Genomic DNA, 21,048 nt, shown 5'->3' with positions numbered 1-21,048 from the left:
ATAAAAGCTCAGTAAATAAGCTTTCTATTGATGTATGGTTTGTTAGGATTGGACAATATTTGGCCGAGATACATCTGTTTGAATATCTGGAATCTGAGGGTGCAAAAAAATCAAAATGCTGAGAAAATCACCTTTAAAGTTGTCCAAATCGGGTTCTTAACAATGCATATTACTAATCAAAAATTACATTTTGATACATTTACAGTAGGAATTTTACAAAAAATCTTCATGGAACATGATCTTTACTTAATTTCCTAATGATTTTTGGCATAAAAGAAAAATCAATAATTTTGAACCATGCAATGTATTTTTGGCTATTGCTACAAACAAACCCCAGCGACTTAAGACTGGTTTTGTGGTCCAGGGTCACATATATTAATCTTTTAAATTATGTATATACAAATTGACTTATAAAGTGATGTAAAACTATTTTCTACAATAAATACAATAGTAAAATAAATTCAAATTCAATCAAAATAATGAAAAAATAAAAACACATATTTTTCCCAATAATTATTTGCTATAGTTACTTTACTAATATTAATAAAATTATTAATATTAATAAGTTATTCTTTACTTAGTAATTATTCACAATAACAAATTAAATACAATAATTTTACACATGAATTGCTCACAATAATAAAGTTTCTCATAATAAAATATTATATTTTTAAACAATAATTACTTATGAATAAATCCACTTATTATAATAAAATAAAATATTATTTACGGCATGATTTATCACAATAAAATGCCTGAATTCACTTACAGTAATAAAATAATAAAAGTCAATTTTATAGCATAATCACTCATAATGATAAAATAATAATAAATATTTACTCAATTATTTACTCAATAATAAAATACAAATAAATTATTACTTTACACAATAATTATTCCAAATAATAAAACTCATAATGATAAAATAATAAAAGTTAATTATTTTAAAGAATAATTGACTCTTTGCAAAGACCCGCACATATCATGTTCTCTCGCAGTAAAAAATACATTGTGAAACAAAGTGGAAACTGACTTTTGGCATGAAACAAAGTCTCAGCTTTCTAATTTTGTCTTTTTTTTTTTTTATGAAATTCTAACAATAAATACCGTATTGTGGAAATAAACATCAGAAGGTATCTTGTTTCAACTGTGGAAAGGTGTCAATACCCACCATTTTCAAGTTAACGTCCACTGATGTTAATCTACTCTCATGTCTGGTTTATTTGTCAGATAAAATGGCAGATTCGGCATTATGATTGGTCAGATCGCCTGTCAATCAAACTCCCGGCAAAGGGTCAATTACTCACAATACAGGGTTTTCATGACGCATGATCAGTTGGTCATATTGGCGGCACTGAAAATAAACTATGCCACTGAAATGAATGAAACTCGCATATTTTGCTCAATATTGCTTCTGAAAATGGTAAATTGGACTGTAGTAATCGGTCAGACAGAGAAAAACATTTGGAGTACAAAAGTTATACCAAATCAAAGAGAAGTGCAAAAAAAAAAAAAACTGTCTGAGGAAGTGCAAACCCTCTAATAAATTCACAATAATTACTCTCATCTGTAAATTTTCTCAAGTGTTTGCACAGAAAATGGGCATTAACTATTAACAAGACTGCTGGTGCATTTTGGAACTGACACAGTTATGTTAAGCATCTCCAAATGCCCAGTTAACCAGTCTGGCTGATATGTCAGTCTATTAATAGTATATGGGTGTGTTTGTGATGCTGTGGATCTGTGACTTTCAGCTAGCTGCTTCCTAAACCCACGTTGGTGTGTGTTTGTGTATATGTAAATGTGTCTTTAGGACTCAAGCAGAAATGGCACACACCTGCCGAGGCACGATAACCTTGGCGACGGTGCACATAGAGGTGGGCGACACCTGTCACTTTGTGTTGACGAGTGGAGGGCGGAGCTACCACCTGAAGGCATATTCAGAAGGCGAGTGTCAGCGCTGGGTTTCTGCTCTGCAGCAGGCCAAAGCATACGCTACTCAAATGATGCCACATTCAGGTCAGTGACGGGTCACAGTGCCGATCAAAAGCATCCCAGAAATTGGTGCAGTTTGATGTTTTTGCTCACTAGATAATTTCCATACTTCACAGTTTTGAAGACTTAAGACTTGTATGGCTTAATAAAACGTGAATGATGTCTCTTACTGAAATATGTAGTAGAAAACCCATTAAAGATATACGTTATTTAAAAAATCCACATTTTGGACTATAGGGAGCGCCATTATTTCGATTATGTGAAATGGTTGCACTCTGTGAGCTAATGGCAATACCTGTTGCTATTTTTACCACAACACAACTCGGAAAATTAAAATACTGATACGATGACCACAGCTACTGAAAGAGCTTACAGGAAATGATGGATATAAGCATAGGCTTAAACCAAATGCTGTACAATTGATATCCCCCACAAGGAGTCTAAACGCTCTGGATATCGAGTGAAATCCGCGCTGAGAAACTCCTTCAGTGGCTTCAGTGGCCAGGATGGCATCTAGCGTTTCTTGTCTCTGCTGTTTGTAAGCTCCTTTGGTAGCTGTGGTCTACTAATAGCCTCAAAGGCATCACGGCTAAAGTGGAGAGAACAAAGACGCAGGTCTTTAGTAAGTTTTATTCGTCCACAGACATCTTCCTATTCTTTTCTCCTATTCTTATCGCTAGGAAAGCAGTGAAGACTTACTCACTTCTCTTATTGCCCTTCAGCTGAAAATGACAACCAAAAGCCTTGCAATGTGGTCATCGTATAAGCATTATGTATTTTCTGAGTTGTGTTGCAGTAAAAAGAGCAACAGGTAGCGCCGGTATCTCACTGAGAGCAACCATTTCACATCATCAAAATAATGGTGCCCCTCATAGTCCAAAATATGTATAAAACAATGTGTTTTTTTAAAATAACGTAAATCTTTTATGGGTTTTCTACTACAAATTTCAGTAAAAGACATAATTCACATTATATTAAGCCATACTGTTCTTAATACCCGGGGTTCCCTTTGAAATCTGTAAAATGGTCATAAAGAATGTGTTTTTTATTGTTTTTATTGTCATAATAAATTTTTCTCAGGCATGTACATTATTTTTAAACAGGTGGGCATTCTTACCTTCTATTATTGCATGCAGTAGAACTAAAAAAAATATTTAATTTTCTGTTTTAAAGCACTTCAATCTCAGTGCATGGTACATATAAATAATTTTTTTATTGCAGATTTACCAACCAGTTTAATTTGACATGTACAGTTGAGGCCAAAAGTATACATACACCTTGCAGAATCTGCAAAATGTCAATTATTTTACCAAAATAAGAGGGATCATGCAAAATGCATGTTATTTTGTATTTAGTACTGACCTGAATAAGATATTTCACGTAAAAGAGGTTTACATAATAGTCCACAAGAGAAAATACTAGTTACATTTATAAAAATGACCCTATTAAAAAGTTAACATTTGATTCTTAATACTGTGTTGTTAGCAGAATGATCCACAGCTGTTTTTTGTGTTTGTTTGGTGATTGAGTTGTTCATAAGTCCTTTGTTTGTCCTGAACAGTAAAACTGCCTGCAGTACTTCAGAAAAATCTTTAAGATCCCAAATTCTTTTGTTTTTGAGCATTTTTGTGTATTTGAACCCTTTCCAACAATGACTGTATGATTTTGAGATCCATTTTTCCACACCGAGGACAAGTGAGGGACTCAAATGCAACTATTATAGTTTTCACCTTCCAGCTCTTAATGCATTGTGTTTCCTTCTGGAGCAGTTGTCCTCAGTGTGAAAAGATGGATCTCTGGGATTTTTTCTGAAGAACAGCAGGCAGTTTTTACTGTTCAGGACAAACATGGGACTCACGAATAACTATCACTAAACAAAAAAAACAGATGTGGATTATTCAAACTTTTGAACTTATTATAAATTCAACTACTATTTTCTCTTGTGGACTATATGCAAACATCTTTTATGTGTAATATCTTATTCAGGTCAGTACTAAATAAAAAATAACATGCATTTTGTATGAAGCCTGTCATTTTAGTAAAGTAATTAACATTTTAAAGATTCTGCAAGATGTATGTAAACGTTTGTTTATTATTTCCTACATAAAACATTTGTTTCATGTCATGATTAATAACTGGAATTCCCCTGTATATTGCAAAAAAAAAAACATTTTTTGTGATGAACAAGAAACAAAAAAAATCATTGCATTTTATAAGCAAGTGCCACTAGGGGGTAGCATTGTTTATGAATTTTTGCAGATTATTTGTATATATATTTACATTTCCATAAATGTGCAATTACATGCAAAGCAATTATTATTTCCTCATAAACATTATGTATTAAATGTATTATTATTTTTGTGTTACATTTAATAGATAGATTTCATTGTTTCTCTACCAGTATCTAAAAACAAATAATGTAATGCATATCTTTTTATCTCAGCTTTTAGGATTTTTTTTTTAAACAAAACTTACTCCTGGTAGCTTGAGAAATCAAATTACTGTCTTATATTAATTTAAGTATTGTATTAATGTAAGTAATGCATTTACACGAGTCTCCTTTCTTGTACAAATTGATGCCAAATCTGATTAATTTGCATGCTGCACACCTTCCCATTCGGATGATATCATGTGCTGCTGAATGGAGTGACGAGCATATAAGGTCCGCCCACCGTGCCGTTTGGAGAATGAGAGGGGAAAGAGGGAGGGTGAGAAGGAAAACAGGAGCGAGAGGGATGGGAGGGAAGCTGGGAAGGTGACTGAGGAGACAGAGAGGCAACGCTACATTTTAACATCCTCACTGAATAAGCTTTGCTTGCTTTGTATATCAATGATTCAATCCCATGGAGAAAAGGTAGGACAAATGATGAATACATACGTCTGATTGCCATTTATACAAAATTCCGTTTATAGATGCTTGAATATAGCTTTAGTACTAAATTAATTTTGCTTCTGTATGCAGTGGCTTGATCAGTTACAGGAATGAGTTTTTATAGGTACTCTAAAGCACATTGTGGCTACTCTATCAATCAAAACATGTCTAATGTAACTTGTTTGTTGTTTTAGGTGTAAAATACTCCATGTTCAACTTCCTTTGAGTCTGGTCTGAAAGTTGCGTTGCAAGTGTGAGAAACTTACAACACGACTCGGTGCAAATCAGATTATCTGTGATACAAAGTAAAGAGCCTGATGGGACAAATTGGATTGTAAGACAGCCAGTGAACTTAAACGTCGCTTGTTTTCAAAGATCCTTCCTGTTATTTATGTTCTGCGATCTGCTGTTAGGTGTGGTTTTTCAGGGATGAGTCACTGGTGTATCTCCACCAGGTCAGAGGAAGGTGATCTCTAATTGATTCTCCAGCGCTGGTGCTTTTCCCTGGTACGCCTACCAACAAGGTTGAGAGAGCCTGTCTTTAATTCTCCTAGAATCCCACCTTCAGGACTCCCTCTGGCTGCAAATGTGGCTGTCTGATGTAAGATGAGGCAGTCGAGTACCTTTGGCAGCAGACGTGGGCGCACAATAGCTGTATGTGGGTCATCGGAGTTCTCATTCTCTCCGCTTTGATTCTGCTCTCTAGAGATCCACGCTAATCCACTTTCCCCCGATTGTTTTCTTGCCAAGCAGAAAATTGCTGTCTTTTGCTTGGATTGGGTTGAAGACGCTTAGATACCGTTTGGGTGGAACGATTGAAGCTGGCGTTGGAGCGATCATGTAATCTTTGCAGATGATGGGTTTGGCTTGAGTTGATTCTCACTGTAAAAAAAATCTAGATCAAAAATTTCTAACAAATGTAAAAAAGTAGCTTGAACAAAGATTATTTTAACAGGAAGAGTTAGTGTATTATTTGGTGTGAACTAAACAAGAGTAGGCTACTCTAAGGCCCTGTTTAAAATGAAATGAACAGAGTTTTAAACTGAAAACGATCCTCGTCGTTCTCTGTCCACACTACACAATGGAAAACGCATGTCACATGACCATTCATAATGAGCGTGATGTTATTGTTTACAAGGTCGTCAAGGATACGCAGAGTATTGAATCGAACGTGTGGGCAGCCACACCATTGTTTTCAAAAGTCTCCGTTTTGGTCCATTTACTCTGAGTTTTCTAACTAAAATGGGGTCTGCGATGTTTTAAAAAAGTCTCAGTTTTTGAGGGTTGAAAACGCCGGAGTAGTGTAAACGACAGGCGTAACTGTAGCAAAAGTTGTGCGTTTTAAAATGAAAATGCGCAAGTGAAACGTAGCCTTAAAATGTTTCTAGCAATAGTTGTTTTGTTGGACTTACTAGGGCCCTATAAAAAACGTTTTATTTTTTTCCTAATTTCATTTTTTTTGTGTGTGTGTGTAAATTTTTCTGGGTTACACTTTTTAAGACTCTATTTTAATAGCTAATAGTTAAAAAAAATAAAGAATCAAAAAGCATTTCTAATTAATTTTCAATCACATAATTTACACAATTTAACAGTAATTTATTAAAAGAATTACATTTTAGGGCCCTATAAAATATGTTTTATTTTTTCTTGAATTCAGTTTTGTTTTTACCAATTTTTTTATACCTGGATTCCATTTTAATGGTTTAATTAAATTAATTAATGCATTTTAAATATCATATTTTTTATTATTAAATATATACATTTTTAAAAAATCTGTTAATTACATTACATTACAGTTAATTAAATAAAATCCGTTAATTACATTTTTTTGATTAGTAAAATTTAATTTAGTATTTACATTTTTCTAGCAAATAAATTAAACAAAATATGAATCAAAAAGCATGTCTAATTAGAAATGCTAATTTAATTTAGTGTTTATGTTTCTGGTAAATAAATTCTAGTAAATAATTTACATTTTGTGGATTCCATTTTTTTAGACTGTTTTAATGGTTAAATAAAAAAATGAATCAAAAGGCATGGCTAATTAATTGAAATCATGAAACTTACACAATTTAACAGTAATTCATCAAAAGTTTAACGGAAATGACATTTTTAAGGCCCTACAAAATAACACACGTTTTATATTTTCTTAAATTCAGTTTTATTTATACCAATAATTAATAATAATTCTTTGTTTTCCATTAATTTTCTGGATTCCATTTTAATTTAATTAATTAATTGATTTATATATATATATATATATATATATATATATATATATATATATATATATATAAATTTTTTTTTTTTTTTTTTTTTTTTAATAAAATCAGTTAATTAGAAATGCTTTTGATTAGTAAAATTCAATTTAGATATATATTTTCAAGTAAATCAATTCTGGTAAATAATTTTAGGTTTTTCTAGGTTAAATATTTTTTTTCTATATTCTGTTTAAAAATATTTTAAAAATGTGAATCAAAAAGCATGTCTAATCAATTTAAATCATGAAACGAACACAATTTAACAATAATTTTTTTTGCTTTTAATTAGTAATATTTAATGTAGTATTTACATTTTTCTGGTAAATAAATGTTGGTAAATAATTTTCCAGTAAATATTACTTAAAAAATAATATTTTAATAACAATTGTATTATTATTATTAGTAGTACAATATTACAATAAATGGACTTATTTTCCTTTACCAATATCTTGTGTATCCTATGTAAATGTTTTTTCCGGCTTTTTGGCACAATAAATAATCATAATGCTATGATGGAAAAACAAATAAGAAAACTTTATTATTACTAATAATATTAAATGTTATTATTCAGTAATAAATTATGAAAAGTTGCTATGTAAATAATTGCAATTTAAATTTTTGTTGAGTTTTATTAATACATTATTATTAATATATTATTAGTTATTTTGCATGATTAATTACACAAACAATGTTTAAGAATTTTTTAACATTTTCATATTCTCACCTCGGCTGCATTTATTTGACATTATTATTAAAATGCAGTAAAAACTGTAATATTGTGAAATATTATTGCAATTTAAAATAATGGTTCTCTATTTTAATATATTTTAAAATGTAGTTTATTGTGGTCAAAGCTATATTTTCAGCATCATTACTACAGTCTTTGTTGTCACATTATTCTTCAGAAATCATTCTTATATGCTGATTTATGCTCAAGAAACATTTATTATTATCAGTGTTGTAATCTGTTGCGTGGTTCATATTGTTGTTGGAACTGTGATACAAAATTTTTTTTCAGATGTAACATATTTCATTCAACACAGGTCATTCAAAGGTTGTTTTTCTACCCTTTTATCTCATCTCTGATTGAGTGAGTTTCAGTTACCAGTGTGCCAGCATGTGGACTGCTCCTCTCCTTGTGTAACTGCCTCAGGCTCACACAAGCAAGTGCTTCCAAAAAAAGTCTTTCGTCACACAAGATGCAATTTACAAACTGTTCTCGTCTATTTTCCAGTGAGTGATGGCCATGTTGTGTGAGAGAGCAGGCAAAGCGAGACGCATTAGACCGTGTTGTTTTTTTTTTCATTCTCCTTATAGCTTCTAAAAATAGCCGTCCTCCCAATTGCGTGGGACCTTGTTTCCATGGTAACCGTGTTCATTCACAGAAATGTGGTGTTTTTTGAATGGGTTGCTGGTTATTATGACGCCTCTCTTTCACACTCGCTCATACCGTTGCCTACTGCCCACATTCAATTGTAATGTCCTTCATCTCTATAATGACATCTAAATCTGGATCTGTCTCCCTCTGATTGCATTCTTTCTGTTTGAACATATTATCTCTCTCTCTCTCTCTCTCTCTCTCCGACGGGCATCTCCTCCCATTACGGCTTGTGTCCATCTCTGTGGTCATTTTACAGCATCCATTTAAAGCCTGGCTGGAAAATATGCTTGTAATGGAAAAAAACCTCCACAAAAGGACAGTTTCGGTTCTCAGCTGTCACGTCAGACCCCTCCAGCAGTGCGTCTGTGTGCATTTGTGCTATTTATAAAGTTGTCTTAGATCAGCTTGCAGCGCTGCAGCAAATTTGACCATCTCTGTTGGCTGGAGAACATCATAACACATAATAACTTCACTTATTTAAAAGAATGTGCCATACTTTTTTAGTTCATCACAGGAATCATTTTGAATTGTCCTTTAGTTTGCAAAATATAAACAAAGCGCACATTATAGTGGACGTCTGTGGTCGGGGGTTTCAAACTTTCGAATGCCAAGTACTCCCAAATATAACAATCCTCCTTTCTAAAATATAAAGACAGTTCTATATTTAGTAGTGCTGTCAAAATTAGCATGTTAAAGGGTTGGTTCACCCAAAATTGAAAATTATCCCATTATTTACTCACCCTCCAGGCATCATAGGTGTATATGACTTTCTTCTTTCAGACGAATGTTATCAGAGTTATATTAAAAATGATCCTGGCATTTTTAAGCTTTAGAATGGCATGGGTGGGTGTTTCTCTTCATCAATCACAAGTCTAATAAAGTTCATCCATCCATAAAAAACTGTCTCACACAGCTCTAGGCGGATGTAGTTCATCAATGCATTTTTGTAAGAAAAACATTCATATTTAAAAGGCAATAATCACTTTAATCTAGTTTGCGCCACTCAAAAGCGATGAACGCAAACGCACCATGACAAGATCAAAACTAAACAACAGCCACAACTTAGATGTACAAAACGAGGATTTGTAAAGAGAAATGTTGGAGGATTTCGATATAAGCCAAGAGGAGACTGGTTTTTGCTAAAGTAAGTATACTTTGCTTCCTTTGCTCTTGTAAACAAATGTTGGTTTGTGCGAGACTCACTGGACTTCCATGTGGTGACGGTGCAGAGAGAGTGGAGGAAGCAATTGCAGTTATAACAAATATTTATTGAATGACAGACAAGGTGAACAAACTCCTGGCTGGCGGTGACGTGGCGTGATGATCCCGTGATGGTGAAGTAATCCAGAAACGAACACAGACGAAATACACATCCACGAAGACGAAACACGACCAAGACAATCCGACACGAACCACATCCAGAATGAACTATCGACAGAGGAGATGAAAATGAGGTGAGTATAAATAGCCGGAGATAATTTGGAACACCTGTGGGGGACTGATTGGCAGCCGCGCTGATGAGCATGACGTAACAACACAGACAACACATGATCACAAGACAAGGAAAACACGACAGATGCATGGACCGTGACAGTACCCCCTCTCCTAAGAACGTCTCCTGACGTTCCCAGACTCCTGTACCTGTAGATTAAATTCATCAATAAGGGAGTGATCCAGAATGTCTCTGGCCGGCACCCAACTTATCTCCTCCGGACCGTAACCTTCCCAGTCCACCAAGTACTGAAATCCGCGTCCCCTCCGTCTAGAGTCCAGAATGCGGTTGACCGAATAAGTAGGTTCCCCGTCTACGAGCCGCGGCGGTGGGGGAACCGGAGCAGGCGGATTAATTAGTGCAAAAAAAAACGGTCTTAATTTTGGAAACATGGAACACGGGATGAATTCTCCTGTACACTGGAGGGAGTTTGAGGCGGACTGCCACCGGACTAATGATCTTGGTGACAGAAAATGGGCCAATAAATTTGGGAGCAAGCTTATTCGAGACGGAACGCAGAGGAATGTTCTTAGTAGAAAGCCACACTTTGGAACCGACTACGTATACGGGAGGCTTAGACCGGTGGCGATCGGCTTTAGCCTTAGTGCGCGCTCCCACTTGGAGCAGAGTCTCACGGGCTCTAGTCCAAGTGCGATGGCACCTCTGGACAAAGGCGTGGGCAGAGGGGACCGCGACTTCGGATTCCAGACTGGGAAAAATTGGTGGCTGGTACCCTACACTACATTCAAATGGGGATAGGCCCGTGGATGATACTTGTAAGGAATTGTGGGCGTACTCCACCATCGAAAGCTGTTGGCTCCAGGAGGAAGGATTCCTAGCTACCATACATCGTAACGCTCTCTCCAAATCCTGGTTGGCTCTCTCAGTTTGCCCATTGCTTTGAGGATGGAACCCCGAAGAGAGACTAACAGTGGCCCCCAGAAGCTTACAAAACTCGTAAATTTGGACACAAACTGGGGTCCTCTGTCGGAGACCACGTCTGTCGGGAGGCCATGTAACCGAAAGACGTGGTCCACGACTGTCAACGCTGTCTCCTTGGCTGAGGGTAATTTGGGCAAGGGAATGAAATGAATGCATTCGAGAACCGGTCCACCACGGTCAAAACTACCGTGTTACCCTGAGAGGGTGGGAGGGCGGTAACAAAATCTAGCGTGATGTGGGACCAGGGTCTCGAAGGGATTGGCAGCGGTTGAAGGAGCCCGTCTGGGGGTCTGTTAGAGGTCTTACCAGTGGCACAAACTGAACAAGCCAAAACAAAACTGCGGACGTCACGAGCCATAAGTGGCCACCAGAATCTTTGCTTGACCAAATGTAAGGTGCGACTAACCCCTGGATGACACGCCACATTGGAAGAATGCCCCCACTGGATAACTTCGGACCGTAGACTGTCTGGCACAAACAAACGGTTAGGTAGGCCACCGGCCGGAGGCGTTACCCCATGTAAGGCTGTCTTAACCTTCGATTCGACCTCCCAATTGAGGGCAGAGACAATAAGTGTCTCGGGAAAAATACCCTCGGGAGTGGACGGGCGATCGGAGCAGTCAAAAATACGAGACAAAGAATCGGGTTTGACGTTTTTAGAACCCGGGCGGTACGAAAGAGTAAAGTCAAAGCGTCCGAAAAAAAGAGCCCACCGAGCCTGCCTAGAGTTCAGTCTTTTGGCGGTTCTAATGTATTCAAGGTTCTTGTGGTCGGTCCAAACGATAAAAGGTACCCCCGACCCTTCCAACCAGTGACGCCATTCTTCCAATGCATGTTTGACTGCCAACAGCTCTCTATTACCAATATCATAATTTGATTCAGCTGCCGACATACGATGTGAGAAAAACGCGCAGGGATGCATCTTGTTGTCCAAGGGTGAGCGCTGGGAAAGCACTGCCCCTACCCCCACCTCTGACACGTCGACCTCCACCACGAACTGACGTGATGGATCAGGGGTAACCAGGATAGGGGCCGAAACGAAGCGGCCTTTGAGATTGTTATATTGTGATATTGTTCAGCCCTCGGTAGTCAATACAAGGTCGCAGAGACCTGTCTTTCTTCCCCACAAAAAAGAACCCCGCCCCCGCTGGTGAAGAGGAGGGTCGAATGAACCCGGCTGCTAGAGAATCAGAAATGTATTTCTCCATAGCCTCTCTTTCAGGAGTAGAAAGTGAATATAATTTGCCCTTAGGCGGAGACGTACCTGGCAGTAAATCTATAGCACAGTCATAGGGACGATGAGGAGGGAGAGAAGCAGCCCTAGACTTACTGAACACTTCCTTCAGGTCGAGGTACTCCGCGGGCACGTTACACAGATCCGTCGCCTTTTCCTGCAACACAGAACCAGAAACAGACGGACAAGCAGACACAAGACAGGACTCATGACATTTAATGCTCCACTCAGACACCGACTTAAGCTGCCAATCAATCCATGGGTTGTGTTTGATGAGCCAGGGATGTCCTAAAACAACGGGTGCATGGGGGGAGTCCAGGATGTAGAAGGAAATACTCTCACGGTGGTTGCCGGACACCGTGAGAGTGACGGGTTCCGAGATGGTGGTGATGGTGGGAAGAGTCTGACCATTGAGTGCGTGGACGGCGATGGAACTACTGAGGGGAAGGAGGGGAACATGATGTTGATGTGCAAAAGAAAAATCCATAAAATTACCCTCCGCCCCCGAATCCAGTAGTGCAGTGCAGTGGATGTCGTGATGATGCCATCTAAGCCTAACCGGAAGGAGGGTGGAGGTAGAGCTGGACGAGGACTTGGTAGCGGAGATCCCACCCGACAGTAGCCTCACATTTACTGCCGGGCTGGCCCTTTTACCGGGCAGCTAAAGGCGAAGTGCCCCGCTGCCCCACAGTACAGGCAAAGCCCCCGGGACCTCCGCCTCTCCCTCTCCTCCCAAGTAAGCCGAGCCCGACCCACCTGCATGGGCTCGTGATCGTCAACTGGGCTGACCGCGTCTCTGCCGCTGGCTCGAGATGGGAGTCCCTCCCCAGGGGGAAGCAAAGCGGGTAACCACCGCCGCTCGGCTCGGGAGAGTTGAGCGTCCACCCGCAGTGCCAGATCGATAAGGCCGTTGAGGTCTGCGGGCAAATCCAGGGCGTAGATCTCCTGTTGGACGCGATCAGCCAGCCCATGCAGGAACATGTCCCACTGCGCCTCCTCGTTCCATCGACACTCCGCCGCCAGGGTGCGAAACTCGATCGAATAGTCAGAAACGGACCTCTCCCCCTGTTTGCGGTCCGTCAGTCTCCGCGCAGCCTCCCTCCCGGTGGCCGCGCGGTCGAACACCCTTTTCATCTCGGCGGAGAGTGCCGAGAACGAGGCACAACACGGGTCCTGGTTTTCCCACACCGCCGTGCCCCAAAGGGCCGCCTTCCCCGTTAACAGGGTGAGCGCGAACGCCACCTTGCTTTCCTCACTAGGGAAGGAAAGCCCGGCAGAAGTTCGGCTCACCACTGTACAGCTCCGGTGGGGGAAGGCGGGGCTCCGGCTGATGGAAAGCCCCAGATGGTCCAGGAAGGGGAACCGGAGCGGGCGGCATGGGTGGCGTGGGCGGCGCAGCGGGGAGTTGCATCTGTTGCATTCGCTGGGTCAGCTCGGACACCTGTGTCACAAGAGCTCGAACGGCCGATCCCGTGTCCGCTGAGCTCTTCTCCTGGGCTTCCAGCCGAGAGATACAGGACAGCAAACATTCCTCAGCGGTGAGACGGGTGGATCCTGCTGCTTCCATTTGTGGTCGATAGTTCTGTGACGGTGCAGAGAGAGTGGAGGAAGCAATTGCAGTTATAACAAATATTTATTGAATGACAGACAAGGTGAACAAACTCCTGGCTGGCGGTGACGTGGCGTGATGATCCCGTGATGGTGAAGTAATCCAGAAACGAACACAGACGAAATACACATCCACGAAGACGAAACAGGACCAAGACAATCCGACACGAACCACATCCATAATGAACTATCGACAGAGGAGATGAAAATGAGGTAAGTATAAATAGCCGGAGATAATGTGGAACACCTGTGGGGGACTGATTGGCAGCCGCGCTGATGAGCATGACGTAACAACACAGACAACACATGATCACAAGACAAGGAAAACACGACAGATGCATGGACCGTGACACATGTACAACTTGGCTCAAGCCAAGTGATTATTACGATTTAAATATGGATATTTTTCTCACAAAAATGCATCGGTTCACTACAGGAGCCCTTTATGTAATACCCCTGGAGCCATGTGAGGCACTTATTATTGGATGCAAAATATGTACCAATAAGTACATATCACTGCAGTTTCCAACAAAAACAAACACTGAGTGGCACTAAAGGAGTTTGTTTAAAAGTTTGTTTTTCCCCCGGAACAGATGAACGTACATATGGTACGTTTTATGTGACATTGGTTTTGTATATGTCACCGCAGTTCTGACTTGAAATGTGTTAAGTGGCACTATAACTCTAATACTCTGTGATGTTTTAAAATAACGTACCATCTGCACTACACTTAAACCTACCCGATAGTATGAACAAAAGTGAATGTGATGTAAAAACGCAATCGCAAGCCTGCTGTTATAGCTTGTTTTTCGATCTCTCATCTTTCAGCTCTTTCATTGTGAGTCATGTTTTTCACAGGATTTGTTTATTTTCTTTGGTAATTAAGAGCATGTCAAGTGTATATGCTTTGCTGAATATGTGTTCAATTGTTTGTTTTGTTTTTTTCCTCGGGTTTTTAGCTATTGTAACTTATTTGGAAAGACAAATATGTATTGACACGTATTGATTTCACTGATGTCAAATAAAAAAACAGATTTTCTTCAGATATCCACCTTATTTTTCCCATAAGAGTGGGTGTGGCCATTTGTAAATTTTATGGGTCTGGCTTCCGGTTTCATCCACGTCCAACTATTTTTAGCTGTACAAAACAGCTGGTTTTGCTGCTTGATATTGCAAATTGGCGTGTCCTTCCATTTTATTTTAATGTATCTTAATTATAAACACACTGTTTTGTAGTGCAAACAGTTTTACTGTTTACTGCATGTTGTTCTTAGTCTCGCCATTTCCCTATAGTGGCTAATGAACCAGAAGTCTCGCCCATTGGTTCACTTCCGCATTGAAGAATAAGGTATAACATCAATTATGAATAACATCATCTCATTTGGTGTCTATATCTCCATTTACCTTTCTGCAGATGACTCCGGTGACGAGGGTCCACTAGCCCAGCCTGATCGTGCTCTGATCCAGGGGGCGCTCAAGACTCTGGCCAGCAAGCTTGAAGACCTCAGCACCTGCAACGAGCTCATAGGGAAGCACGGCGCCGCACTCCAGCGCTCCCTCAGTGAACTGGAGGACCTGCGCACCCCCACCGACGGCGCCGATAAACTAAAGACAGTCAACGAGCGAGCCACTCTCCTCCGCATCACTTCCAATGCTATGATCAATGTGAGTTTGAATATAGTTATAGTCTGCATATTAAACTGGACCACAAAACTAGTCATAAGTAGCATTGGTATATTTGTAACAGTAGCCAACAATGCATTGTATGTGTCAAAATGATCGATTTTTCTTTTATGCCAAAAATCATTAGGATAATTATATCATGTTCCATGAAGATATTTTGATTAGTAATACGCATTGCTAAGAACTTAATTTGGACAACTTTAAAATAATTTTCTCAATATTTAGATTTTCTTGCACCTTCAGATTCCAGATTTTCAAATATTGTCCTATCCTAACCTTATTTATTCAGCTTTCAGATGATGAATAAATCTCAATTTCGAAAAATTGACCCTAATGACTGGTTTTGTGGTCCAGGGTCACATTTTATCTTTAAAAATGGCAGAATCTGTAGCATAAAATAAATGATGAATCTGAATGATTGGGTTGGTTTTTGGATCAGGCCTGCCAGGACTTTGTGGATCTAGCGGAGGCACACAGCCGGCGGTGGCAGCGCGCTCTGCAGTATGAGAGAGAACAGCGCCACCACCTGGAGGAGACTATCGAACAGCTAGCCAAACAACACAACAGTCTGGAGAGAGCCTGGAGAGAATCGCCCAGCACACACAATAGTGAGGCTTTTTGATAGTTTTTTTTTTAATCTTTGGAGGACAAGCTAGATGTTTTGCAGAATGTCTAAGGGCCAGATTTACTAAACAGGCCAAATTAGTTTTAGAGCGCAATTTGATAAAAGCACGCTCTACCAAAAGCATCCCAAATTGCCGCCTGCTTTAAAACATGCTTTTTTTAGGCGAAAAATAATGCAGAAGTAATTTGACAAGCGCAAATGTTAGTAAATCACGTTGCTTAGTTCGTTTTAATACTCTCTTTCCAGACATTTTGAGTCTGAAAGGGAAACTCTTACTAATGCATATTCAATAAGGTCAAACACAAAAATAACTGTGTCCACGTGTTTTGCTTTGATCACAGGAATAAATTACATTTTAAAATATATTCAGATAGAAAACAGTTATTTTAAATAATAAAAATATTTAAAAATTTTACTGTTTTTGCTGTACTTTGGATCAAATAAATGAGCAGACTTGGTGACCAGAAGATACTTCTTAAAAAAAACATTAACAAAAATATTAAACAGCACAACAGTTGATTTTGATTAAAAAAATCTTGAACAGCAAACCAGCATATAAGAATGATTTCTGAAGGATCATGTGACACTGAAGACTTCAGTAATGGTTCAGTTTTGCATCACAGGAATAAACTAGATTTTGAAAATATATTAAAATAGAAAACAGCTATTTTATATTACAATAATATTTCATACTATTAATGTAAACATGCTACGGTATCAATTAGTAAAATATTATTATAGTAATATTAATAAGTAAAAATACATTTATAATTAACATTTTATTTGAATGGTTTTGCCATGCAAAGCAGCATAATTAAATGTGTAAGTTTCTAAATATTATGCTCTATGCATGTTATTATAGACCAGGCTTAAAATGCAACACTCAATTTTATTCAAATGTAATAAAAATGTTATATAAATCTGACCTTTCATTAAATGAGATTTCCATGTGTTGATCTTCAGAAGGTGCAGAGGGAACACCGGAGGGAGAATCCAGTGAAGAGAATGAAGACATAGAGTTCTTTGATGCCATGGAAGATTCTCCGGCCTTCATCACAGTGCCTGCAGACGACCACTCACAACACAGGTTCACATATATGAAGATCATATAATAGCAAATAACAAGATTACTTAGGTTAATCTTATTCTTCACAATTTACACTAATTTTAGCTATATCTCTTAATAATAAATCATGTGCTAAGACCGCCAGACTATTATTTAAATATTTTTTTAGGTGTCATCGATTTTGGATGTATCTGTACTTAAGTGGTGCTTAAAAGCAAAATTAATTGTGGTTTTCATGTCGGTGAGATGGTCTCTTCTTGTACAAGTGGGCAGTGGATGCTAATTGAAGTAATGTTATTGTAGATATTGCACACAACAAATTGTTTTTCAGTATCTGTACAGTGTTTATCTATTCCATGCTTGAATAATAAATTATTGTCTCCCAGTGTGGCTTGTAAGTACAGTACATATTTACAGTAAGAAGCAGCCCTCACTTGTGTTTTTGTGTGTGTGTGTGTGTCAGACACTTGAGCGGTAACCAGAGCATGACCAGTGGAAGTTTATCCAGTAATTGGAGCCAGGATGACAATGTGAGTTGGGCTTTTGTGTATTAATAATATATTCAAACAGAATCACACATGCCAAATAACATTAAAGATCCTAATAAGGATGTTTGTTCACTATAGTGTTTTTTTTCTGTGTATATAGGATGGTTCTGGTAGCTACTTGCGCAGGGGCAGACGCTGTCGCATACCAGATAAACCGAATTACTCTTTAAACCTATGGAGCATTATGAAGAATTGCATCGGAAAGGAGCTTTCTAAGATCCCCATGCCTGTAAGAGAAATGTTAGATTTTGCATGTTTTTTTAATAAGATAAGGTTAAATGATTTTATATACACACAGCAATTAAATTTGCTGAAAATGTAGATAAGTTTGTGGCTTTGTCTGAACAGATTTGGAGAAATTTTGCAGTACGTCATTTGCTCACCAATGGATCCTTTGCAGTGAATGGGTTCCGTCAGAATGAGAGTCCAAACAGCTGATAAATCAACAAATAATCCACTCCAGTTCATTAATAACATCTTGTGATGGATATAATGATAGATTTGTTTCTTACAAACTGACATTATATGGATAGTTCTCCCAAAAATGAAAATTTGATGTTTACCTGCTTACCTCCAGGGCATCCAAGATGTAGGTGACTTTGTTTCTTCACAAACACAAAGATTTGTGTTTTGCAGTCTGTTAGTCATATAATAGCAGTGAATAGGCACCAAACTTTTAAAGTAAAAAAAAACAAAAACATGCACAGACAAATCCAAATTAAACCCTGCGGCTCGCATCAGTTTGCAACAGCAACAGTTTGAGTTAAAAATCTTTGTTTGTGTTCTGCTGAAGAAACAAAGTCGCCTACATCTTGGATTCCCCGGGGGGTAAGCAGATAAACATTCAATTTTAATTTTTGGGTGAACTATCCCTTTAATTGATGGACTGGAGTGGTGTGGATTACTTGTGGATTATTGTGATGTTTTTAATCATCAGTTTGGACTTTAATTCTGACAGCACCCATTCACTGCAGAGGATCCATTGGTGAGCAAGTGATGTAATGCAAAATTTCTTCAAATCTGTTCTGATAGAGACTTCTAGGGTGTGTTTACACTTGTTGTTCGGTTTGTTTGGTTCATTTGGTCTGGACCAAAAAGGAAAATAATACATTTGGTTCTGTTCTGCTTAGCATTCACACTGCCATTTTTAACAGCGAACCTAAAGATACTGAAACTTAAGGCATAATGATATGTTCACAACCTGTTTGGCCGGGTTGATTGAAGCTTGGAAATCACTGAACACTCCAAACAAAAAAAATAGGTGCGTTTGACTTAAATCGGCGTGAAGTGTTCCCTTTTTAAAATCATGTTGCATAGCGTTGCATCTTGTCATTACTTCCTGTTTTTGGTTTGTTAAGAAGTATTTGGTCTGTGTTGCGTTCATATTTCATTCGAACCGCACCAGAGTGAATTTAGACCCATCTTTTTAGCGGCCTTGGTCCACTTGCTTGGTGCGCACGAGGGTTCCGATGACAGCGTTTACACTTACTCAAAGGAACCGCACTAACAGAGCAATTGCAAGCGTTCATTTTAATCGAAGCAAACATGACTAGTGTGAACACACCCCTAAACTGTGTGTGTGAAAACTTTTAGCTAATTGAAATTTTGGGTGAACTATTCCTTTATATTCTCTCATCTTCATTACCTGAATCTTGTCATTGATCTGTGTGTGTCTGAATCCTCACTTCCAGGTGAACTTCAACGAGCCGTTATCAATGCTGCAGCGTTTGACAGAGGATCTTGAATACAGCGAGCTCCTGGACCGGGCGGCACGCTGTGACTCCCCTCTGGAGCAGATGTGTCTGGTGGCCGCATTCTCCGTCTCGTCCTATTCAACCACCGTCCACCGCACAGGAAAACCCTTCAACCCCTTGCTGGGAGAGACCTATGAGCTGGACCGTGTGGAGGAGTATGGATACCGCTCTATCTGTGAACAGGTATGAAACTACATGCTGGTAGTGTGTATTAATATGATTAAATATATATATAACATATTTTACTTACCTATTTATTTATAGCTAATAAAAAGCTAATTAAAGTGGACATCGGATGGCCATTTTCCAATTCTTCAGGGTCTTCATGAAATTTCTGCAACGTACTTTGTTTATAATGCCACAATGCTTGTGTAAAACAACACCTTTTTTTAGCTTGTCAAAAACAGCTCTGTTCATAGCGAGCGGTTTTGGTGCATGGCTCTTTAAATGCTAATGAGCTACCACTCACCCCACCCCTTGTTCTGTTTTTTGTGTATTCGGTGGCGCGTTACCATCAAAAACAAAACCAATCCACTGCGTCCTCAGTGTCTCTGCTGTCAGGAGAAAATAAAGACTTGTATGTTCACTTTTACATCCAAATACAAAACACCTGCATTGCTTACGAGAGTTGTTGTCGATACAGCTGCTCAAGTGCAGAGAAAATGGCGGAAAGCATTCAACTGGCTGAGGGTGGGATTATGCTAATACAAGACAGTGTGTCAGCTGTAGTGGGCAGGGCCTGAGCAATATGACCATCATATTGCTCAGAAAATCCAAACAGCTTGATAACTGAGACAGTTTAGGTTTTTTGGAGATTAAAAAAAAGAAGCAAATTGAATTTTTTTTATTGTAGGGTGCTTGTGTCCACACACTGCTAAGACACATTTATATGCGAACACGATGTAAAAGTGAATTTTACATCTGATGCCTCCTTTAAAGTTATAGTTAATGCATTTAATGTAGTCAGTGATTGTGTGACATATTCTCTCACTCTTTCTCTCAGATATGTCATCACCCTCCAGCGGCTGCCCACCATGTGATTTCACAGAGAGGCTGGACCCTGTGGCAGGAGATCACCATTGACAGCAAATTTCGTGGGAAATACATTTCTATCATGCCACTAGGTGATGCATCATGAGCTATGAGTCATTTTTAGAGGACATTCACATCATTACACACAGACACAGATACAGATACGAAATCCATAAGTCATGGCTCCTTTTAGACTATTGACTAACTTCTAGTGATGTTTCACTGTGTGTGTATTTATATACAGTATATTCAATCAAATTTGCACTTTTTTAAAAATAAAATGTTAAGGAAACTTAGACCTAAAAATACATTTAAAAAAAAAAAAAAAAAATCTGAACACCATTTTGAATACCATAGGCTAGTATTGAAAAAAACACTAGTTACCTAGATTCACTTTACACAGATGCAAAGTGTCTGGATAGCTGTGCTGCTTCCAGGTAAATATTACTTCAAAGGAAAATTTCATTTGTGAAATGGTTTCTATTTTTATAGAGCCTTTTATACTGATGTTTATTGCAGATCTCCCTGCAGCTTTGAGATATTTTAAGAGCGAAT

At 38.5% G+C, this 21,048-nt stretch overlaps 1 protein-coding gene across 1 annotated transcript in view; it reads left to right on the top strand.

Moving 5' to 3' along the window:
• The window catches only part of osbp2a (oxysterol binding protein 2a), a 33,310-nt gene that overhangs the window by 1,493 nt on the left and 10,769 nt on the right, over positions 1 to 21,048 (top strand). The window contains exons 2-9 of the mRNA XM_073830006.1: positions 1,814 to 2,019; positions 15,200 to 15,450; positions 15,908 to 16,076; positions 17,057 to 17,180; positions 17,623 to 17,689; positions 17,808 to 17,936; positions 19,399 to 19,644; positions 20,465 to 20,585. Coding sequence (XP_073686107.1) covers positions 1,814 to 2,019; positions 15,200 to 15,450; positions 15,908 to 16,076; positions 17,057 to 17,180; positions 17,623 to 17,689; positions 17,808 to 17,936; positions 19,399 to 19,644; positions 20,465 to 20,585 — 1,313 coding nt within the window. The remainder of the gene's footprint in view (positions 1 to 1,813; positions 2,020 to 15,199; positions 15,451 to 15,907; positions 16,077 to 17,056; positions 17,181 to 17,622; positions 17,690 to 17,807; positions 17,937 to 19,398; positions 19,645 to 20,464; positions 20,586 to 21,048) is intronic.

This window comes from Garra rufa, chromosome 23, assembly GCF_049309525.1.
Source record: "Garra rufa chromosome 23, GarRuf1.0, whole genome shotgun sequence".
Lineage (NCBI taxonomy): Eukaryota > Metazoa > Chordata > Actinopteri > Cypriniformes > Cyprinidae > Garra > Garra rufa.
Note: the sequence above shows the minus strand (reverse complement) of the source record. Positions and strands in the feature narration are given on the sequence as shown.